The sequence below is a fragment of the Podarcis filfolensis genome (genome assembly GCF_964270895.1).
Source record: "Podarcis filfolensis genome assembly, chromosome: 6".
In the NCBI taxonomy this organism is placed as follows: Eukaryota; Metazoa; Chordata; class Lepidosauria; order Squamata; family Lacertidae; genus Podarcis; species Podarcis filfolensis.
Window position 1 is genome coordinate 91,672,219 of NC_139609.1, and position 21,436 is coordinate 91,693,654.

Here is a 21,436-nt window from a genome sequence, read left to right on the forward strand (position 1 = left end):
CAAGTTCTCCGTTCTGCCTTCAGATACCCAGAGAAATAATGTGATGCATCCCTGATACCACCCCCCACCTGGAAAAAGCATACAGTGGTACCTCGAGTTAAGAACTTAATTCATTCCGGAGGTCCGTTCTTAACCTGAAACTGTTCTTAACCTGAAGCACCACTTTAGCTAATGGGGCCTTCTGCTGCCGCCGCGCTGCGGGAGCACGATTTCTGTTCTCATCCTGAAGCAAAGTTCTTAACCCAAGGTGCTATTTCTGGGTTAGTAGAGTCTGTAACCTGAAGCGTATGTAACCCGAGGTACCACTGTAGAACTTTGAGAACATCCCTGCTGGACCAGGCCAAATCATCATCTCGCCCAGTATCCTGTCTCCATAGTGGCCAACCAGATGCCCTTGGGAAGCTTGAAAGCTGGACCTGAGGTCAACATCACTCTCCCCATTTGAGATTCCCAGCAAGTGGTACGCACCAGCATACTGCCTGTGAAACTGGAGGCAGAGCATAGCCATCATGACTGCTAGCCACTGATAGTCTCATCCTCCATGAATTTGTCTACAGTGGACGCTCGGGTTGCGAACGTAATCCATGTGGGATGCACATTTGCAACCCGCAGCATTCGCAACCCGTGTCTGTGCACACGGGGGGTTGCGATTCGGCGCTTCTGCGCATGCACAAAGCGTGATTTAGCCCCCAAGGTGCACCGCTCTGCTGGCTCCTGAGACAGACAAATGCCAACAACATGATGATGATGATGGTGATGATGATGACTCTACCTACAGGAAGGGCTAACCCTCCGGATGCCAGCCTGTAGCAAATGGATCCTCTAATCTGGTCATCAGAATTGACTGCTCCCCTATGGTGAAGGAAAGGAGACCATCTAATAGAACGAGCATGGATCAGGGCCCATCTCAGTTTCTCAGAAACATTCCATTCTCGTCATCTTCTCCTGCTGCACCTCTCGTGTGATTGCACCCCCCCTGCCTCTCCTCATTTTCTCTGTACTGAGAAACCACCCCACCCCACGTAAAAGCAATCTAATCCTCGTGTTGTGGCTGTCGCATTACATCTGTGCATTGAAGCAACCTGGCAGAGTTGGAAGGGAGGGCGGGGAGGCGGGAATCTGTACTTTTCACAAATGTAACATGGTTTCCCCTTGATGAGTTCTGTCTGGGGAGATGATGGCTGAAAAACGCGAGGCTTCTATGTGGAGCAGATTTAATAATTTATTTCAAGTTGAAGGCAGAATCTCTCTTTTCTGCAGGCCTTTGCTTTCTGGTGAGAGCTATTGCTTCTGCAAAAGTGTGCGGGGGGGGGGGGAGTTCTTTCCACACTTTCAGTTCTGTTCTGCTACCTTCCCCTGTTCCACTGTGGATTTGAGCAGGAAATCCAGTCATCAAACAACCTTAACATCCCTTCTCCTTCTTCTTTGGCGATCACTCATAGCTGAAACCATAAACACGGTTTTAACAATGAGTCCGTAAATGACTGTGGAGGCCAATTCTGGATTCACACATCCTTCCACAGTGTGGACATTGGTGTCCGAACGGGAGTTGATCAGCAGGAAATCCAGTCATCAAACAACATTAACATCCCTACCTGAATCTAATCCCTTTATTCAATTCAGATGCTCAGTTTGCTACAGCTTTAAATTTCTTGAGTTCCTCCCACCTCGTCCTAGGGTGTTTTCCTCTACTCTTAAGTGTGGTATAAATATTCATGTTGGGCAAAAGATTCCTGTATTTCAGGGGATTGGACTAAATGACCCTCGTGGTACCTTCCAGTTCTACAGTTCTATGATTCTAAGAAGTACAAAGTTTGGTGGCTATCTAATTCCCCATCCACACACTCGTCTGAAAAGGGTGGACCAGGTATCTCATAAAGGAATTTGCAGGAGACACCAGGTTCAACCCGCAGCATACAGAAATAAGGAGAGAAGGAATTAAAACGTCTAAACATTGTACTGCTAGATTTCCTGCATTTGCAGCAGGGGTGAGGGATACAGTCAGCCTGCTTTTTACAAAAGACCTGCTGCACATAGTTGTCAACTTTTACCCTTTTCTTGCGAGGAATCCTATTCGGAATAAGGGAATTTCTCTTTTAAAAAGGGAAACTTTGACAGCTATGCTGCTGGAGTGCTCCCAAACTCACTTGTAGAACTGAATGCAACTCCCGGATGGATTACATCTTTCTCAAGATTTGGTGTGCATTTTCCATGCGCAAAAAGCATGCACCAAAAAATGGGTATTTTGCATAAGCAAAGGGTGCATTTATGTAAGAAGTGTGTGGCTTATATAAAAAGCACACACACAATGTGAACAATGAAATGACATGCAATGGGATGGCGCACAGGATGAAATGGCATACAATAGGATGAAACAGACCTATCATTTGCCCGCGAGACTGAAATGGGACAGAATTAGCTGCTGGAAACATCCCTGCCACGTCAACATGGGGTTGGACTCGATGACCTTTGAGGTCACCCCAGCTTTATGATTCTGTGATCATATTTTCCATGGTCAGAGGTTCAGGGAGGAGATGGAGGTGGAGGGGAGCAAATGAATGGAAGGAAGTGGCAGCTGCGGCAAACCGCGTTGCTCCAATTTTCTAATACTGGAAGCCATTATTACAAGGTTTGTGGATTTCCTTGCTTTAATCTAATTTAATTTTTTTACATGTGGGGAAAGCATGGAACTGTGAAGAGCACAATGTGAGCAGGAGTGGGAGAGGAGAAACAGGGGGATGAAGGGAGCTTTCACTTTTCATGATCCAAATGAAAAACGACTGTTCTGGAGAACTTTACATAATTGCTTCCTAGTGTCTCACCACAGGAGGATAAAGGAATTCCTAAAGCAGGTCATTGCCTCCCTTGCATGCTCCCCAGCTGTCTTTTTCTGCTATTAATATCAGACCAGTACACAGAAGCCAGCATTAGAGGTGGTGTTGTCAAAAGCCATCTCCAGTGTGCTTCTGGATTTCCACCAGGAGTGGAAAACAACCCTCTGCACCTCCATGGTTTGTACCAGCAAGACAGAATGCACAAGCGAAAGAGAAGGAAGGGGGAGAGGGGAAAATGAGGTGTTTGACAGGCAACCAGTCACACTGTAAGATGAAGGAAGAAAAAAGCAAGTGTGGGCCTGTGGTTGGACTAGGAAGACCCAGATTCAAATCCTGCCTCAGTACAGATGGGTGAATCCATCATTTTCAGTTTCTCCCGGGTTCCCCTTTTTCCATTCTTAAGTTCAATTCTCCACATTTCCATGCCAGTGCGCGATCCCTCAGTATGTTCATTTCTCTTCATATCCTTGTGTGTGTGCAATTAAGCACAGCACTTAAAAAAATAGGACAGCCTTAGGTTGCCGACCCTTGCTATACAGGGCTGCCTTCAGATGTCTTCTAAAGGTTGTAGAGTTAATTATCTCCTTGGCTCAAGGGTCAGGTAACTCCATACCCTCCAGCAATACTCCGATGAAAATAGGGACACCCTAAGGAACACGGGTGGCACTGTGGGTTAAACCACAGAGCCTAGGACTTGCCAATCAGAAGGTTGGCAGTTCGAATCCCCGCGACGGGGTGAGTTCCGTCATTCGGTCCCAGCTTCTGCCAACCTAGCAGTTCAGAAGCACGTCAAAGTGCAAGTAGATAAATAGGTACCGCTCCGTCAGGAAGGTAAACGGTGTTTCCGTGCGCTGCTCTGGTTCACCAGAAGTGGCTTAGTCATGCTGGCCACATGCAGACAAATGCCAGCTCCCTCGGCCAATAAAGCAAGATGAGCACCGCAACCCCAGAGTCGGTCACAACTGGACCTAATGGCCAGGGGTCCCATTACCTTTAAGAAAAAGTGGGGAATTCCAGGATCAAATCAAAAACTGGGGTGGCTCCTGTAAATCCGGGACTGTCCCTAGAAAATAGGGACACTTGAAGGATCTGTGCACTCCCTTGTCTTTGGGACAGACAGATGCCAACATCTTTCCTGGTCCTTATGCCCTGCTTTCTAATGTTCCCATTACATTGCATTATCTGTGATGTTATAGAACTGTGGCTTTTTTATCTATACACTGCCATGTTCCACCAGATTTCAATCATCCCATGTTGCCATCCTTTATGCTCATGGGTGCTTCTGCACCTCATGAGAGTGACAGGCTGTATGGCACCCTTGAGAGGGGAAAGTGCTCTTGCTGGATCTATAGCTATTGCAAGAGCAGACTCTTTGCATTGTTGTATTATCTCAGCCTTGGAGTTTTTGGGTCCCCTTGAGAGTGGCCTCAAATTTGTTCCTCAGCTTTAAGTTGGGAATGCTCCCCCCCCCACTAAACTCATTAATGTGTAGCTCTAATTTCCTCCGTACCCAATATTTGCTGAACAAAGGGTTTCTTTAATTGGAGGATATTGCAATTCTAATGTTAACAGTTGTGCCTCTTTAATGTTTAGCCAGGGGCTAGATGATGGGGGAAGCTGTATTTGACTAACCTAGTTCTGCTTTGGTTTGTATGCATGCAGGAAGAGCACATTAGCGAACTGATATTTCTGCCCTCGTGTGGACCCTGCGAGGCATTTTAACAGGAAAACTTCCCCATGGATTGTACCATGAAACTATATTGTCAGATGACAGTCAAAGAAATAGACTTGTGATCTGCAATCCTTGATTCACTCACCTGGGAGCCACTCCCATTAAAATCAGCTGGGCTTGCTTTTCTGAGCAGACTTCTACAGGACTGCACTGCAGCAAACAAATTTGAACCCTGATCCCTCTGGTCTGTCCAGTAATCTATTAAGCTCAGTGCATTGGCTCTAATTATTATTCAATGTGTGTCCCAAGGAGCTCAAGGTGCTGTAGGTGGTTCTTCATCTCCCCATTTCACCTTCACAATAACCCTGCGAGGGAGGATTGCTTGAGAGATGGTGACTGGTCCAAGGTCACCCAGGGAGCTTTGTGGCTGAGTGGGGATTTGAACCTTGCTCTCCCAGGTCTTTAGTGATGTATGGAAGTGAAAGCTGGACCATAAAGAAGGCTGATCGCCGAAGAATTGATGCTTTCGAATTATGGTGCTGGAGGAGACTCTTGAGAGTCCCATGGACTGCAAGAAGATCAAACACATCCATTCTGAAGGAAATCAGCCCTGAGTGCTCACTGGAAGGACAGATCATGAAGCTGAGGCTCCAATACTTTGGCCACCTCATGAGAAGAGAAGACTCCCTGGAAAAGACCCTGATGTTGGGAAAGATGGAGGGCACAAGGAGAAGGGGACGACAAAGGACGAGATGGTTGGATAGTGTTCTCGAAGCTACCAGCATGAGTTTGACCAAACTGCGGGAGGCAGTGGAAGACAGAAGTGCCTGGCATGCTCTGGTCCATGGGGTCACGAAGAGTCGGACATGACTAAACGACTAAACAACAACAACTCCCAGGTCTTAGTCCAGCACACTACAAAGGTAATGGGTTGTGTTTATTAGCTCAGTCCTGCATGTTTACATGGCAATCCTTCAGGCAAGCTCCCTGCAAGACCTCTGCCCTTCAAGCCTTGCAGAAGCCACAAAGGTAGAGGAATAAAAGGAGGGATTTCTAGCCAACCAGTCAGCTGTCCAGCTCACCACTCTAGGGAGATACAGTCTATGACACTCCAGGTCTGGTAGCCTGCAAAAGGTTTTTGTTGGCTCTAGAAACAGCACCATTTGTTTCTAAGTGTGTATTTATACAAGCCTGTGCAAATGTTATGCAGATCAGTGTCCTCTTTTATGTGATAATGATTATATGTAAGGAGCCACCCAATTAAAGGTGCCAGAACCTGAACTCAAGACCTTCTGCATGCAGGGATATCTTCCACTGAGCTATGGCTCTTCACCAAGTGGATCCTGCCTTGGACCAGTTCCTCCTCCACGTCCTGCTTCACTGAGATTTCTTGGCAGAGCATTGTTAATCTGCAGTAAATACCTCGGTATAAATGCCTGCCAAGTCCCCCAGCCGTTCCTACAAATGGAATTGTCTTAATAAACCAAAACACAATGACTTTCGCTTGCTGACGCTGCAGTTGTCTGTAAGGAATGGTTTGGCTGCTGTTTCATAAAGCAAAAAACGCTCCCTCCCTGTTGACAGCGTCAAACAATTTCAGCTGAGGCAGAGGGTGTTCTAGGTGGAGAAAGAGTTGGCGGGAGAAGAGAGGGAAGGGGCAAAGAGAGCACAGGGCAAAGGCGGCCCTTTTCGTAATTGAGATCAGCGTGTTGGCACAGGGCAGGGCCAGCAGGTGGAAGAGAGGCCATGGGAAGAATTGACCAAAAGTGTATTCCTTTTCCCAGAATGAGCTTCTAACAGTGATCAGTAAATATGCATTGTGCTGCTAGAATAAAAAACATCCCTGCTGGACCATGCCAGTAGCTCATCTCATCCAATGACCAACCAGATGCCCACGGGAAGCCTGCAATGGGCAAGAGAAAGCCACTTCCGACGTAGAAAGGAGGTGGGGTTGCGGGCTTCACCCTTCCACCATGCGCGCGGGGGCTGGCTCTCAGCCTCCGGGCGATTGAGGGAATCCCCAATCGCGTCATCCCCTGGCCAGCCAATCAGCTGGCCTGGGGGCATGGCTTGCTCCATTTAATGCAGGGGCGGCCGGGGATCTCCCTCTTTTCTGCTTTCAGCTGCTCCAGTTTCCCACCCTCCCACCCTTTAAGATTTTCATCTTTCACCTTGCTATGGACCTTGGCTGGTTGCCATTAAGGGGCCTGGTAGGAATTTTTTCCACTTGGCAAATTGGCACCAGCCACTTGGTTTTTCGCCTACTTCGTAGCAAATCATCACAACTTCCTTGGTATTGGCGGTTAGGCATTGGTATTGGTATTGTTATGTAAATGGAAGGGGGGAGGAAGCGCCATCACCTCCCCCACATATTGAAGGGTAGTCCGGTAAAGGATTCCGGGGGGCGTGGCCCTGTCCGAAGCCTAAGGAGGTGAGGGCCAATGGCACGCCCCTAAGCGGTGACCCCGGGGGAGTTCCTAGTTGATGTGCATCAGCAGGACTCCCCCTACTGGTGGTTAACCCTTCCCTGTCTTCAAGCAGACAGGCTGAAGCCAGATAGTCGTTAGGACCAATGCCTAAGCCAATACCGCTCATTACCTGTAACCAATAAAGTTGTGGCCAATTTTAGCCCATTAACCTAAAATATCTGTGTCATGTGTCTTAATTTCCACTGGGGGGAGGCGGGAACTCGCCACGCAAAGAGAAGGAAGGGAAAGAGGAAAAAATGGGACATTTGACAGGCACTTGATGCTCGGTTGGCTCCTGTGCGCCACGCTAAACAGGCGTGGAGCTGAGCAGGGACTGCCTTCTGCGACGCTGGCCAGCTTCCCATTGGCTGCAGGAAGCTCCTGCAGCCAATGGGAAGCTGCGCACGCCTCCTCTGCACCAGAAGGAGTACTGGAAATAGCGTTTGCACATGCGTGAGCACGCACTCTGGCCCACAAGGGCCCCTGTGGGACCGTTAACCAGCTCAAGCCACAAAAACTTTGCCGACCCCTGCTGTATAGGGTCTCCGGCTGTTATTGGACTACAACTCCCATCATTCCCTAGCTAGTAGGACCAGTGATGGGAATTGTAGTCCAAAAACAACTGGAGACCCAAGTTTGGGAAAACCTTCGGAAAGACCTTGTTCTCCTTCTGGAATAAAGCTGAAGACTGCTTTATTCCAGCAGACTTTTGGGAATTGACTGCTTTTAAGGAAAAGGCTCTTAATGGTGTGTTGTACTATTTGTCCCCACCCCCACCCCATTCGCCATCTGCATTTTAATTGAGATGGCTTTTCTTTTTCATAGTTCAATTACTTTTTGACCATGATGTTTGATATGGTTTCAGCTATGTGTGTTTCATCTCTTTTTGTTTTAATTTCTCTCAGCTGCCTTGAGTTCTGGTTCTGAGAGAAAGGCAGGGTATAAAGAAATTACCGGTAATAATAATAATAATAATAATAATAATAATAATAATTTATACCGCACCCTCCCCAGCCAAGACCGGGTTCAGGGCAGCTAACAAGCAATAATAAAAACAAGTTGAATGAATACAACTTAAAAACAAGATTAAAATACAACATTAAAATATTGAAACATTAAAATATTAAAATGCAGCCTCATCACAGGAGGAGAAAGAAAAAAGAAAAAAGAAAGAGGGGGAGGGAATCAAATTGGCTTCAAGCCAAAGGCCAGGCGGAACAACTCCATCTTACAGGCCCTGCGGAAAGAAATCAGATCCTGCAGGGCCCTGGTCTCATGAGGCAGAGCGTTCCACCAGGCCGGAGCCAGTGTTGAAAAGGCCCTGGCTCTGGTTGAGGCTAATCTAACTTCCTTAGGGCCCGGGACCTCTAGGGTGTTGCTATTTATGGACCTTGAGGCTCTCCGTGGGGCATACCGGGAGAGGCGGTCCCGTAGGTCCGAGGGTCCTAGGCCGTGAAGGGCTTTAAAGGTCAAAAGCAGCACCTTAAATCTGACCCTGTACTCCACCGGGAGCCAGTGCAGCTTGAAAAGCACTGGGTGAATATGCTCCCATGGCAGAGACCCCGTGAGGAGCCTCGCTGCAGCATTCTGCACCCATTGGAGCTTCTGGGACAGCTTCAAGGGCAGCTCCGCGGAGAGCGAATTACGGTAGTCAAGCCTGGAGGTGACCGTCGCATGGATCACTAATAAAGATGCAATGACGGAAGCCTCAATGGCATAGCCCTCCATTGGCACAGGCCTTTGCCAAGGTCTAGGGCAGGGTTTGTGTGTGCTGCTATTCACTGAGCCTTCGAACTAATCTAACAGAGCTTGCCGAAGAGAAATCCTACCGCATACTAATTCCCCCTTAGGATATTAATTTGGCTTTAGATTCTTCATGAATCTTGACAAGTATATATACTCCCTGGAACAAGCTTCGCCAGTTACTGATTTAATTTGGTCCTCTAGAGAACGACGGTAGAAGCTTTTGACAATAATGAGCCAAGATGAGAGGATAACTGAACAACTATGGGGATGCGTCCCTGGAAGATACAAATCTCAAATCTCAGTTTCACTTCCCCTCGTCTTTATTTCTCCCAGGCGAAAGAAACACGAAAGGCTTCAAGTTGTGTTGTTATGTTTTCTTTATAGTTACGGCCAAACTAGATGTGACCCAGAAGGTCCTGTTGTTGCTGTTGTGACTGGGTAAAGAGGAGTGGTGGGAGGCAGCAGCTGGGGAATCCCTGAGGAAACCCCCAGGGAAGAAAGCTCAGAGCCAGGGGATTGGTGGTGGGACGATGATGAGTGGTCAGAGGAAGGAGAGGGAGCAGACTGGGAGGAGGAGGTCTTGGAAGCTGAAGAGGTAACAGGGCTAGTGAGCTGGGAGAGTCTGTGGCAGAGAGCAAGCCAGACTAAGAGGCAAGAGAGAATGAGCAGGGTCAGGAGACAGAGATGAGGCAGGAAGGATTAAAATTTACAGCATGCAATGCGTTAAAAGAAAATGTGATGGAAATGATGTATAGATGGTATATTACACCAGTGAAATTAGCTAAAATGTATAAAATAAGTAATAAATGTTAGAAATGTAAAGAAAAAGAAGGATCTTTTTATCACATGTGGTGGGAATGTAAGAAAGCGAAAAGCTTCTGGGAAATGATATATAATGAGATGAAAAAGATGTTGAAATATACATTTATAAAAAAAACCAGAAGCATTTTTACTTGGCATTGTAGAGGAAGATATTGAAAAACAGGATAGTAAATTGTTTTTATATGCAGTAACAGCAGCAAGAAAAATTTCCGACGAAATAAAAATGGCAGATGAAATTAATGGAATATGCAGAATTAGATAAGATGACAGGAAGGATCCGAAACCTGCGGGACCAGAGATTCTCAGAGGACTGGAGTAAATATTTGAACTATCTGAAAAGTGACTGTAATAGAATCATAGAATAGAATCATAGAGTTGGAAGAGACCACAAGGGCCATCGAGTCCAACCCCCTGCCAAGCAGGAAACACCATCAGAGCACTCCTGACATATGGTTGTCAAGCCTCTGCTTAAAGATCTCCAAAGAAGGAGACTCCACCACACTCCTTGGCAGCAAATTCCACTGTCGAACAGCTCTTACTGTCAGGAAGTTCTTCCTAATGTTTAGGTGGAATCTTCTTTCTTGTAGTTTGGAACCATTGCTCCGTGTCCGCTTCTCTGGAGCAGCAGAAAACAACCTTTCTCCCTCCTCTATGTGACATCCTTTTATATATTTGAACATGGCTATCATATCACCTCTTAACCTCCTCTTCTCCAGGCTAAACATGCCCAGCTCCCTTAGCCGTTCCTCATAAGGCATCGTTTCCAGGCCTTTGACCATTTTGGTTGCCCTCCTCTGGACACGTTCCAGTTTGTCAGTGTCCTTCTTGAACTGTGGTGCCCAGAACTGGACACAGTACTCCAGGTGAGGTCTGACCAGAGCAGAATACAGTGGCACTATTACTTCCCTTGATCTAGATGCTATACTCCTATTGATGCAGCCCAGAATTGCATTGGCTTTTTTGGCTTTAATAAACTGATTACGCTAGTAGGACTGCAAGAAGTTTTGTAAGGAGGATTATGCGAAATATTGCAGAGAAGCTTATGAAAAGAGTTATCAGTTAAAGACAATTAAAAGTAATAGAGAAATTAAGAAATGTAGATTAAGTGATAAAGACTGAAAGATCTTCAGATGCGGTTGATGGAAGTCCAAAATACTGTATAAGATAAGAAAGTATGTTATATGATTTTTGGAAATTATTTGTATATATGTATATATATATATATATATATATATATATATATATATATATATGAATGAGAGAGAGATGAGGCAGGCTGCTGAAGAATCTAGGGAGTCTCCCCACCCCCTTGAGACCAGCTCCACCCCATCCCCCGTCCTCCAAGAACATGCAGAGAAATTAAGAGGGCAGAGCAATGAGAGGCAAGACGAAGGAACCTTAGGCTGATGGGAAAGGAACTGGCGTAGAGCTTTAGAGAGCTGTGGGAAGGCAAGGACCTCCATTCCCCACAACTGGGGGCAAGACCTACTGGGAAGGGATGCTGTGACCACTAGGACCAAGCTGCTTTGTTACTTTGAACAAAAAAGTTAACTTCACGGACATCAGGTGCTTTATGGTTTTCTTGCTGACCTACACCTAACTCCAGCTCCTGACAGGTTGTGGTTTTACCAAACTTCTGAGACGTTCGTGCACATGGATGCAAATTTCATCAGAACAGCCGCAGCGGAAAGGGTTCCCTGTGGGGCAGTTGTCCACCTGAAGCTGACCTCCTTTAACCACCCTTTTCCTCACAAGAGGAAATACATAGGAATCCTGTATCTTTCTGCACAGGTGGAAAAGAAGTTAGGGGAGGGAGAATGGTTGTGATAAGATAAAACTCTTTTGAATTTGTTTCTTCCATTTCCCCCAACTCCGTCCGCCGGCCAACCATACGTAAGCAATCTATGGGCAAAGAGATTGCATTTGAAAGGGAAGAAGAAGAAAAAAATTGGTTCTCATGGGTGGGATGTAAGGCTTTTGTAGTGCTTACCAGTAGTGGCTGGTGGCCATTGGGAAGGAGAGTATGGAAGGCAAGGAGACAAGTAGAAAGTGGAGCCAGAGTCTATAGCAGGCAGAGCAACTCCCTGATTGGTTGCAAATAAGATGCCAGGCAGGTGGGGGTCAGCTAAGAGCAGACTAAAGTGGGTGGCACAGTACCCTGTTTGCCCTTATAGGTCAGCCTCCATTGGTTCTTACTCTACTTTCTATTATTATTATTATTATTATTATTATTATTATTATTATTATTGTTATTATTATTATTTGTTGTTGTTGTTGTTGTTGTTGTTGTTGTTGTTGTTGTTGTTTAGTCGTTTAGTCATGTCCGACTCTTCGTGACCCCATGGACCAGAGCACACCAGGCACTCCTGTCTTCCACTGTCTCCCACAGTTTGGTCAAACTCATGCTGGTAGCTTCGAGAACATTGTCCAACCATTTTGTCCTTTGTCGTCCCCTTCTCCTTGTGCCCTCCATCTTTCCCAACATCAGGGTCTTTTCCAGGGAGTCTTCTCTTCTCATGAGGTGGCCAAAGTATTGGAGCCTCAGCTTCAGGATCTGTCCTTCCAGTGAGCACTCAGGGCTGATTTCCTTCAGAATGGATGTGTTTGATCTTCTTGCAGTCCATGGGACTCTCAAGAGTCTCCTCCAGCACCATAATTCAAAAGCATCAATTATTCGGAAATCAGCCTTCTTTATGGTCCAGCTCTCACTTCCATACATCACTACTGGGAAAACCAAAGCTTCAACTATATGGACCTTTGTCGGCAAGGTCTCTGCTTTTTAAGGTTTTTTTTTTTAAAAAAGATTATTATTATTATTATTATTATTATTATTATTATTATTATTATTATTATTATTCTGCCCTATACCCGCAGGTCTCAGGGTAGTTTCAATGTGGCCAGTGGGTTGTTAGTTGTGACCTTTGTTTCATTCTACAAATAATCCCTTCAGTAGTCCACACTCTGCAGCCTTCCTGGCTGCTCACGTTTCTTGAAAACCCTGTGACACCCTCAGCTGGGCTTTCCTGTAAGCATGGGAAGGTCTGAGGGCTGCCTATTGTGTGTCCAACTGCTGTTGGTTGTTGTTGTTTTTAAAGTAGATGCTGCTGTTTTGCTATTGTTGTTGTTTTAAAAAACACCCTGTGTAGGAGGCTTGATTTTAAGGCAAAAGGGAGGACTTTCCTTAAAAACAAAAGAAGCAGCCACACCAATCTCAGGCACTCACTAGTGCAGCATAGGCAAACTCAGCCCTCCAGATGTTTTGGGACTACAACTCCCATCATCCCTAGCTAACAGGACCAGTGGTCAGGGATGATGGGAACTGTAGTCTCAAAACATCTGGAGGGCCGAGTTTGCCTATGCCTGCACTAGCGAGACTCCTTGGCTTCTAGTGTCTCAATTAAAACCCAGAGGTGAAGATATTGTGGGGTGATTCTTTCTGTGGGGCATTTTCCAGATCAGGAATCTCAAGCAGCTGGGGAGGCTGCAAAGAACTGGGGGGAAGTTAAACGGAAAGAAAACACACAAATACCAACCACAACCATCACCTTGCAATGATAAGATGAGCTCAAGACCACACAGCCAGTGAAATTCTAACATGCCCCCAGAAAGAGGCAGAAGAATGGAAGCCTCTTTCGTAGGAGAAAGGAAACGTTTGAGAAATTAGAGGTTTGGGCACAGCAGTAATTAAGCACCCTTACTGCTGCTCCGCACACATTTTCAGCCCCCCCCCCATCTCTACTTATTCCCCACAGATGCATTTCAGTTTTAAAAGTCAGGAAACTGTTCACAGGCCTCCCATAGCTTGCCCTTGACATTTCTGATGTGCTTCACCCTGGATCTTAGAGCAGGCAGCCCACATCAAACCACGTACAAAAATATCCATTTAAGAAGGAAAGCTGAAATATCAAATGTGCAAACAAAGAGAACACCTTCCTTTCCAACTAAGCTGTGGATATTATGAGACCAGCTCAAACACAAGGTTTTGCAATGGTTTTCCACGCATCATCCCATGAACAGCAATCAGAAAGGAGGGCAGATTTTGCATTTGCAATGATCTCTCGCCTTTCCACAGAGATTGTAGCCAAGGTAGCTAACCATTTAAAATAAAACTACAAAACAAATGTACATAACAAAGCTGAAAGCACTGCGGACGTTTCTGTGTGAAAGCACACAGGAGCAAAACACTCAGAGCCTGCTTTAGCTCTGCCTTTATTTTGGAGGGGGTTCCAGGGGACTGACAGCAGACCCTACAAAACTATGGGATGGAAACTATTGTTGGGTTGACAACGGTGGCTCAGGAACAGTCCGCTTCCTGTTGCAAAGGAAGGCAGAGATTTTTCTCAGCCTGGACCACTGGATTTTGAAACGGCAGGAGGAGGGGAGATGGATAAGCTGTCTCCATGGTGACTTGGCCCAGGCTACCTCATGCCCCAATGGACCACAATGTGAAGAAGATATGAAGTTGGATACTTTTAGGGACTCTTGGTCAGAGGGGGCCCTAGTGAGATCCTAGGAACATGACAGCCAGCCCAAGACAAAGACGTGGTACTTCAGGACAGTCAAGACCAGAGGTATGATGAACTTTCTGCCCCATGACCTGTCATTTCCCAATACAGAACCAAAAATTTAGTTATGAGGAAAGGGGGTGGGGAGAACCCACCAGCAAGTTCATTTCTACTAACCTTCACCTGAATTCACCTGAACCTCTCTCCTGTTTGGAATAGAAACCTACAAGTCATGTTTCCTTAACTTTTTGAGGTCAAAATACTATACTGCTAGTAATGGAGTAAGCCTTTAACTATAAGGTTAGTGGAGTTTAGGTGGACCAATGGGAGGTTTAGCTATGGTTAAATTGCAGTCAATTTTAATCTTGCATGCTTTAATCATTGCATGTAATAGCTACTTTAACTGATGCTTTAATAGAAGACTTTACACTTTATTTCCCCATGTAATCATTTCATCATAATCCTCCCCCCACTGCGCCACATGAACTCCTCCTTATATTTTCCCTTCCTCAAGATTCATTTAGGTATAATGTGCTTCTGTGTTCCTTTTGAAATTCTTTGTGGATTATGCCTATATCTCCCATAAAGTGATAGGCATTCACTGGTTCCCTACAGCGAATTTTAAAATTTTTAAATATATTTTCCAAACTGACTGTGGGGTAACCAGCCTTATATAACCAACATCCTTAAGACTAAAGTTTAGACTAAATGACTAAACAACTTTGGCCACCTCATGAGAAGAGAAGAATCATAGAATCATAGAATCATAGAATCATAGAGTTGGAAGAGACCACAAGGGCCATCGAGTCCAACCCCCTGCCAAGCAGGAAACACCATCAGAGCACTCCTGACATATGGTTGTCAAGCCTCTGCTTAAAGACCTCCAAAGAAGGAGACTCCACCACACTCCTTGGCAGCAAATTCCACTGTCGAACAGCTCTTACTGTCAGGAAGTTCTTCCTAATGTTTAGGTGGAATCTTCTTTCTTGTAGTTTGGATCCATTGCTCCGTGTCCGCTTCTCTGGAGCAGCAGAAAACAACCTTTCTCCCTCCTCTATGTGACATCCTTTTATATATTTGAACATGGCTATCATATCACCCCTTAACCTCCTCTTCTCCAGGCTAAACATGCCCAGCTCCTTTAGCCGTTCCTCATAAGGCATCGTTTCCAGGCCTTTGACCATTTTGGTTGCCCTCCTCTGGACACGTTCCAGTTTGTCAGTGTCCTTCTTGAACTGTGGTGCCCAGAACTGGACACAGTACTCCAGGTGAGGTCTGACCAGAGCAGAATACAGTGGCACTATTACTTCCCTTGATCTAGATGCTATACTCCTATTGATGCAGCCCAGAATTGCATTGGCTTTTTTAGCTGCCGCGTCACACTGTTGGCTCATGTCAAGTTTGTGGTCCACCAAGACTCCTAGATCCTTTTCACATGTACTGCTCTCAAGCCAGGTGTCACCCATCTTGTATTTGTGCCTCTCATTTTTTTTGCCCAGGTGCAATACTTTACATTTCTCCCTGTTAAAATTCATCTTGTTTGTTTTGGCCCAGTTCTCTAATCTGTCAAGGTCGTTTTGAAGTGTGATCCTGTCCTCTGGGGTGTTAGCCACCCCTCCCAGTTTGGTGTCATCTGCAAATTTGATCAGGATGCCCTTGAGTCCATCATCCAAGTCGTTGATAAAGATGTTGAATAAGACCGGGCCCAAGACAGAACCCTGTGGCACCCCACTAGTCACTCTTCTCCAGGATGAAGAGGAACCATTGATGAGCACCCTTTGGGTTCGGTCAGTCAGCCAGTTACAAATCCACTGAGTGGTAGCATAGTCAAGACCGCATTTTACCAGCTTCTTTACAAGAATATCATGGGGCACCTTGTCAAATGCCTTGCTGAAATCAAGGTAGGCTACATCCACTGCGTTCCCTTCATCTACCAAAGACTCGAAGTACCTATTTATCTACTTGCACTTTGACGTGCTTTCGAACTGCTAGGTTGGCAGGAGCAGGGACTGAGCAACGGGAGCTCACCCGTTGTGGGGATTCGAACCACCAATTGTCTGATTGACAAGTCCTAGGCTCTGTGGTTTAACCCACAGCGCCACCTGTGTCCCCTGAAAGGAACTTAGAAGGGGATATTTTAAGGGACTTACAGTCTATGTTCTCTCACCCAAGAGTACTTGCCCCCAACCTGGATCTTAGGCATCCAGGAAATTTGCTCCTTTTTTGCAGAGCAAAACAATCTACATTTTACCTTTGTACAGAAGTCTAGTTTCGACATGCGAACGCCACTCTCTATCCTCCATCCAGGCAAGCTAGAATCATGATGATTGTTGGCGGACACTATCCAGCCAGCCAAAAACTCTCAAGGAGGGCATGAAAGAGGGCCAATAAGAGGTGTGGCTAAGGAGGGGGTGTGGCCTGAGGAGCATCCCAGTGGTCAGATAGACCCAGATTTGGCCTCAAGTTCCCAGCCCCTGATGCATAGGACTGCAAGGTTAGTTACATTAAGCTCAAGTCTGCTATGCATTTTGCCTGCAATGTTTTGGCCCAGATTCATAGTATCCAAATACACATTTGTTCTGCTATACTGAGCTACTGATTCCACACTGACCGGAATCCGAAACAAATCCTCTGGTCCCAACTTCTGTTTAGACTGAGGTTCCATGACATTGAAATGCAATAGTTCGATACGTGCAAAGATTACAGAAACAAGTACTTCCCTTTCTTTGGCTCTGATCCAGGAAACAAATCATATAATATTAAAATGCTGCTGTTTCATTTAGCATAAGGTATTCTCATGTACTCATGGATTATTAATTACACAGACCCTGCAGAGGCTATCAGAAGTAAATCTTTAGCAAGAGACGGCCGACTTAAAAAGGAATGATTTGTTCTCGTTTTGGCATGCTTTAATTCTAAAGTGGCTGTTTTTGAACAGATATTTGGGATTTAATATTTATGCATTGGTTATAGTGGTTTTTGTACTTTTAAGAGGCAGGTGATCTATGAACAAAAAGTGGGGGAATGCAGCTTTTTTTTAGTTTGTTAAACCTTACATCTCACGGCAACTCTGACGGGAAGGGGGCGGCCTTATGCAGTCTCCACTACATCTAAATCTATTACTCCCCACCACACACACATCCATATCACCACCTCCATTTCCTCAGATTTAAACAACATTGTAGGGAATTGGGAACATGGGACTTATAGTTTAGCTAGAGTTTACAGACAAGAGGCTTCCTCGGTCCACTAACAGGCTCAGTGCACTGGACTCGAATCTCGGCCGCCTCCCAATGCTGCGCATCGTAAACATGATGTCACAGGCAGGCCCCAATGCTGAACATTCCCCAATGTTCCCAAGCCAGCACCTCTGTCCGAGAGCCCAACCAGACTATATCCAACAGGCCCTTCTGAGGGAAGATGGCCTCACAGATGAGCTGCTTTTAACTCATTGATCAACCCTTCTCTCGTCAAAAAAAACACCCCAAGATGCTTCTGATGAGACTTTGGGTTTCTGGAAAGCTTTTAAAGCCACTTTTCCAAAGCAAATTTGTGCAGAATGGCACCTTACTTGTTGTAGAGAACAATGTCCGGCCTCCAAATGAGCTCAGAGGGAATTCGTATAGAAGTCACGTTTTCGTAGTCCTCGGGATCCCAGCGTAGCTTATAATCGTGCCACTCCTGCAAACCCAAACAAAAGTGTTTTATATATATATATTAAAAAATCAGCATAGTTAATTGGACTAAAAAGTGAAAATGAAACTAATTAGCATCTTGAGAAAATGAATTACCGTCCTGCAATTTGCAGTATTAAGCGTGGGTATGAAACACTGCATGCTAATTTGTGTAACAGGATCCCAGCTGTAGCCAGCTCTGTTCCAGCCCCATTTCCCAGGGAGACAAAACCCATTCTGTGTGAAAGGCAGGGCTCTGAGAGACATCAAATGAAACCCGCCTTGAACAAACAGTGCCAGCCTCTGTGGTCTAAACCATTGAGCCTCTTGGGCTTGCCAATCGGAAGGTCAGCGGTTCGAATCCCTGCGATGGGGTGAGCTCCCATTGCTCCGTCCCAGCTCCTGCCAATCTAGCAGTTTGAAAGCACGCCAGTGCAAGTAGATAAACAGGCACCACTGCGGCGGGAAGGTAAATGGCATTTCCGTGAATTCTGGTTTCCGTCACAGTGTCCCTTTGTGCCTGAGCGCTGCAACCCCATAGAAACCTTTGACTGGACTTAACTGTCCAGGTGTCCTTTACTTTTACCTTACTGCTCTGGCATTGCTGTACAGTGGCCATCAAACATGGGGCAAACAGCAGGAGGAAAGGGCTGGGGAAAGGGGGTGCAAGATTTCAAGGTCAGCAAGGCCCCTTTTTAGAGTCAAGGTGGGTGTTAACTAGGGCTTGTGTGAGCATGCCAAATTCTCTTTTTGCTTGGCTTCTCATTTCTCCAATCTCACGTTTAATTCTCCACATTTCCAGATCAGTTTGCAATTTCTTTTTTAAAAAGGTCCTCCTGAAAACTCACCAGCATTTTCCGGCAGGAATTCTACCCGATGTACACATTTGTATGCATTTTTGCCTATTTCACCTTTTTTTTTTTTTTTGCAAAAGCAATTTCCCCTAATGTATTTTGTATGTTATGTTTATTCATTCAAGGCATATATATAATCATGAGCATTTCTAAGGAAAGCGCATGAAAAATAAACCAGGTAGAGCATAAAACAATAAGCGGCCTTTGCCCAGTATACCTGAAGGAGCATCCTCATCCCCATCATTCTGCTCAGACAATGATGTCCAGCTCTGATGGTCTTCTGCTGGTTCCCTTATTGCGAGAAGCAAAGTTACAGGGTACCAGGCAGAGGGCCTTCTTGGTAATGGCGCCCTCCCTCTAAAATGCCCTTCCTTCAGATGTCAAGGAGATAAAGAATCATGTGACTTTTAAAAGACATCTGAAGGAAGCCCTGTACTGGGATGTTTTTAACATTTGATGTTTTTAATTATATTTTGAGATCTGCTGTAAGCCACCCAGAGTGACGGGGGAAACAGCCAGATGGGCTGGGCATAAATAATAAAATTATTATTATTATTATTATTATTATTATTATTATTATTATTAGCCTACTGAAATAAGAAAGTAAGTGCACTGAGTGCATATATTTTCACTAATATTTTTGTGCACCCTAGCATATGCATTTTTGTACGCAATGCTTGCTTGGGAGAGCTGCATTGCATTGTCACCCTTGTACAGACTTTGCACCTGAAATATGTCAGCTGGTAGCTAGAAATGAAATCTTTGCTCTTTCATCAATGGTGCAACGTTCCCTTCCATTTTGGGTTGCCTCGTTTCCCCTCTTAATTCCACATTGTATTTTTAATTGAAGAAACACATCTGTTGGCCAGTTGAAGACAAATATCTGAACACATTCCAGTGCTGAGGTCCTGAGCACCACTGAAATGGGGCTGTGCAACTGCATTCGCATTCGCCCTTGAAAATGTCCCACTGGATTACACCCTCTATTTTCTCAACAGACAAAAAGTGAGACATTTGTACTATGTAAGGGAGGGAGGACTGAGAAATATGGGATAAAACATCTTGGTTGACTCACTTGTTTCACCCACACGTTCGTGGTCATCATTTGGTTTTTTTCATCCTGGAGAGGGGGAGAAAGATGGAGTAAGTCTGAGTTTCAAGAAGAACAGCCACTGTCCACAAACAGCTCTTGAAATAGCAGCTTTCATTGCTGCCGTCCACTTTTTTTTTTGCAAGTCACCAGTAATCGCAGTAATAAATGTATTTAAGCATCAGTTTAAAAAATGAGAAGGGTGGCGCTGTGGGTTAAACCACAGAGCCTAGGACTTGCCGATCAGAAGGTCGGCAGTTCGAATCCCTGTGATGGGGTGAGCTCCCGTTGTTCTGTCCCTGCTCCTGCCAACCTAGCAGTTCGAAAGCACGTCAAAGTGCAAGTAGATAAATAGGTACCTCTCTGGCGGGAAGGTAAACGGCGTTTACGTGCACTGCTCTGGTTTGCCAGAAGTGGCTTAGTCATGCTGGCCATATGACCCAGAAGCTGTACGCCGGCTCCCTCGGCCAATAAAGCCAGATGAGCGCCACAATGCCAGAGTCGGCCACGACTGAACCTAATGGTTGGGGGTCCCTTTACCTTTACCTAAAAGAATGAGATGTTTCCAAACATCTTAGCTTCATGTAAAACAGAATGTATCTGCTTCTCTGCTGCTCAGCAAGCAAGCCCAACAGCCTGATCCAGAGTCTGTGCACCTGGGGGCGGCGCTAGCCACCTGAGCTGAGCGGCGAGCATCCCAGGGGATGGTGCAGTAATGTAACCCCCCCTCAGGGATGACACCTGGGGCATGCCGCACCCACCGCACCCCCCTTCCTCCACCAGTGGCCTGATCTCATGCAGTTTCTCTAACAGCTTGCGTTATTGGGGTTATGATTCTATTAGCCACTGAAGGCTCCAGGAGGGCAGCACTTTAGCCTGGCATCCATCCAGTACTATTATATTTTATTATATTCCGAGCACAATTCAAAGTGTTGGTGCTGACCTTTAAAGCCCTAAATGGCCTTGGTCCAGTATATCTGAAGGAGCGTCTCCACCCCCATCATTCTACCCGGACACTGAGATCCAGCGCCGAGGGCCTTCTGGCGGTTCCCTCACTGCGAGAAACCAAGTTACAGGGAACCAGGCAAAGGGCCTTCTCAGTAGTGGCACCCGCCCTGTGGAACAACATCTGGGGACCCACAGGTTGAGAACCACTGCCCTAGAGAGTCACTGCCAATCAGTGTAGACAATACAGTGGTACCTTGGTACTCAAACAACTTGGTACCCAAACACTTCAAACCCAGAAGTAAGTAAGTCAACATCAACTTTGTTGGACTGGTCATGTTGATGAGATGCCTGATTATCGTCTTCTAAAGCAACTACACTATCCCGAACTGAAAAGTGGAAAGCGTAATGCTGGTGGTCAACAAAAGAGATTTAAAGACTCTCTCAAAGCAAATCTAAAAAAAATGTAGTATGAACAGTGACAACTGGGAAACACTGGCCTATGAGCGCTCCAGTTGGAGAACAGTCTTTACCAAAGGTATCATGGGCTTTGAAGACACTCGAAATCAGGACACAAGGGAGAAATGTGATAAGAGGAAGGCATGGTTGGCAAACCCTTACCATGATCAACTCCTGCCCAGAAAGCAATGTCCCCACTGTGGAAGGATGTGTGGATCCAGAATTGGCCTCCACAGTCACTTAAGGACTCACTGTTAAGACCGTGTTTATGGAAAACAATCTTACTCGGCTACGAGTGATAGAAGAAGAAGAAGAAGAAGAAGAAGAAGAAGAAGAAGAAGAAGAAGAGACAATATAGTGGTACTCA

The 21,436-nt window shown here is 45.7% G+C and overlaps 1 protein-coding gene across 2 annotated transcripts in view; it reads right to left on the reverse strand.

The window, feature by feature from the left end:
• Positions 1–21,436, reverse strand: part of CHRNA4 (cholinergic receptor nicotinic alpha 4 subunit) — an 81,166-nt gene that overhangs the window by 30,235 nt on the left and 29,495 nt on the right. For both annotated transcript variants that reach the window (XM_083618674.1, XM_083618673.1), the window contains exons 3-4: positions 19,651–19,695; positions 17,619–17,728 (exon numbers count right to left, since the gene is read on the reverse strand). In XM_083618674.1, the coding sequence (XP_083474800.1) occupies positions 17,619–17,728; positions 19,651–19,695 (155 nt within the window). The remainder of the gene's footprint in view (positions 1–17,618; positions 17,729–19,650; positions 19,696–21,436) is intronic.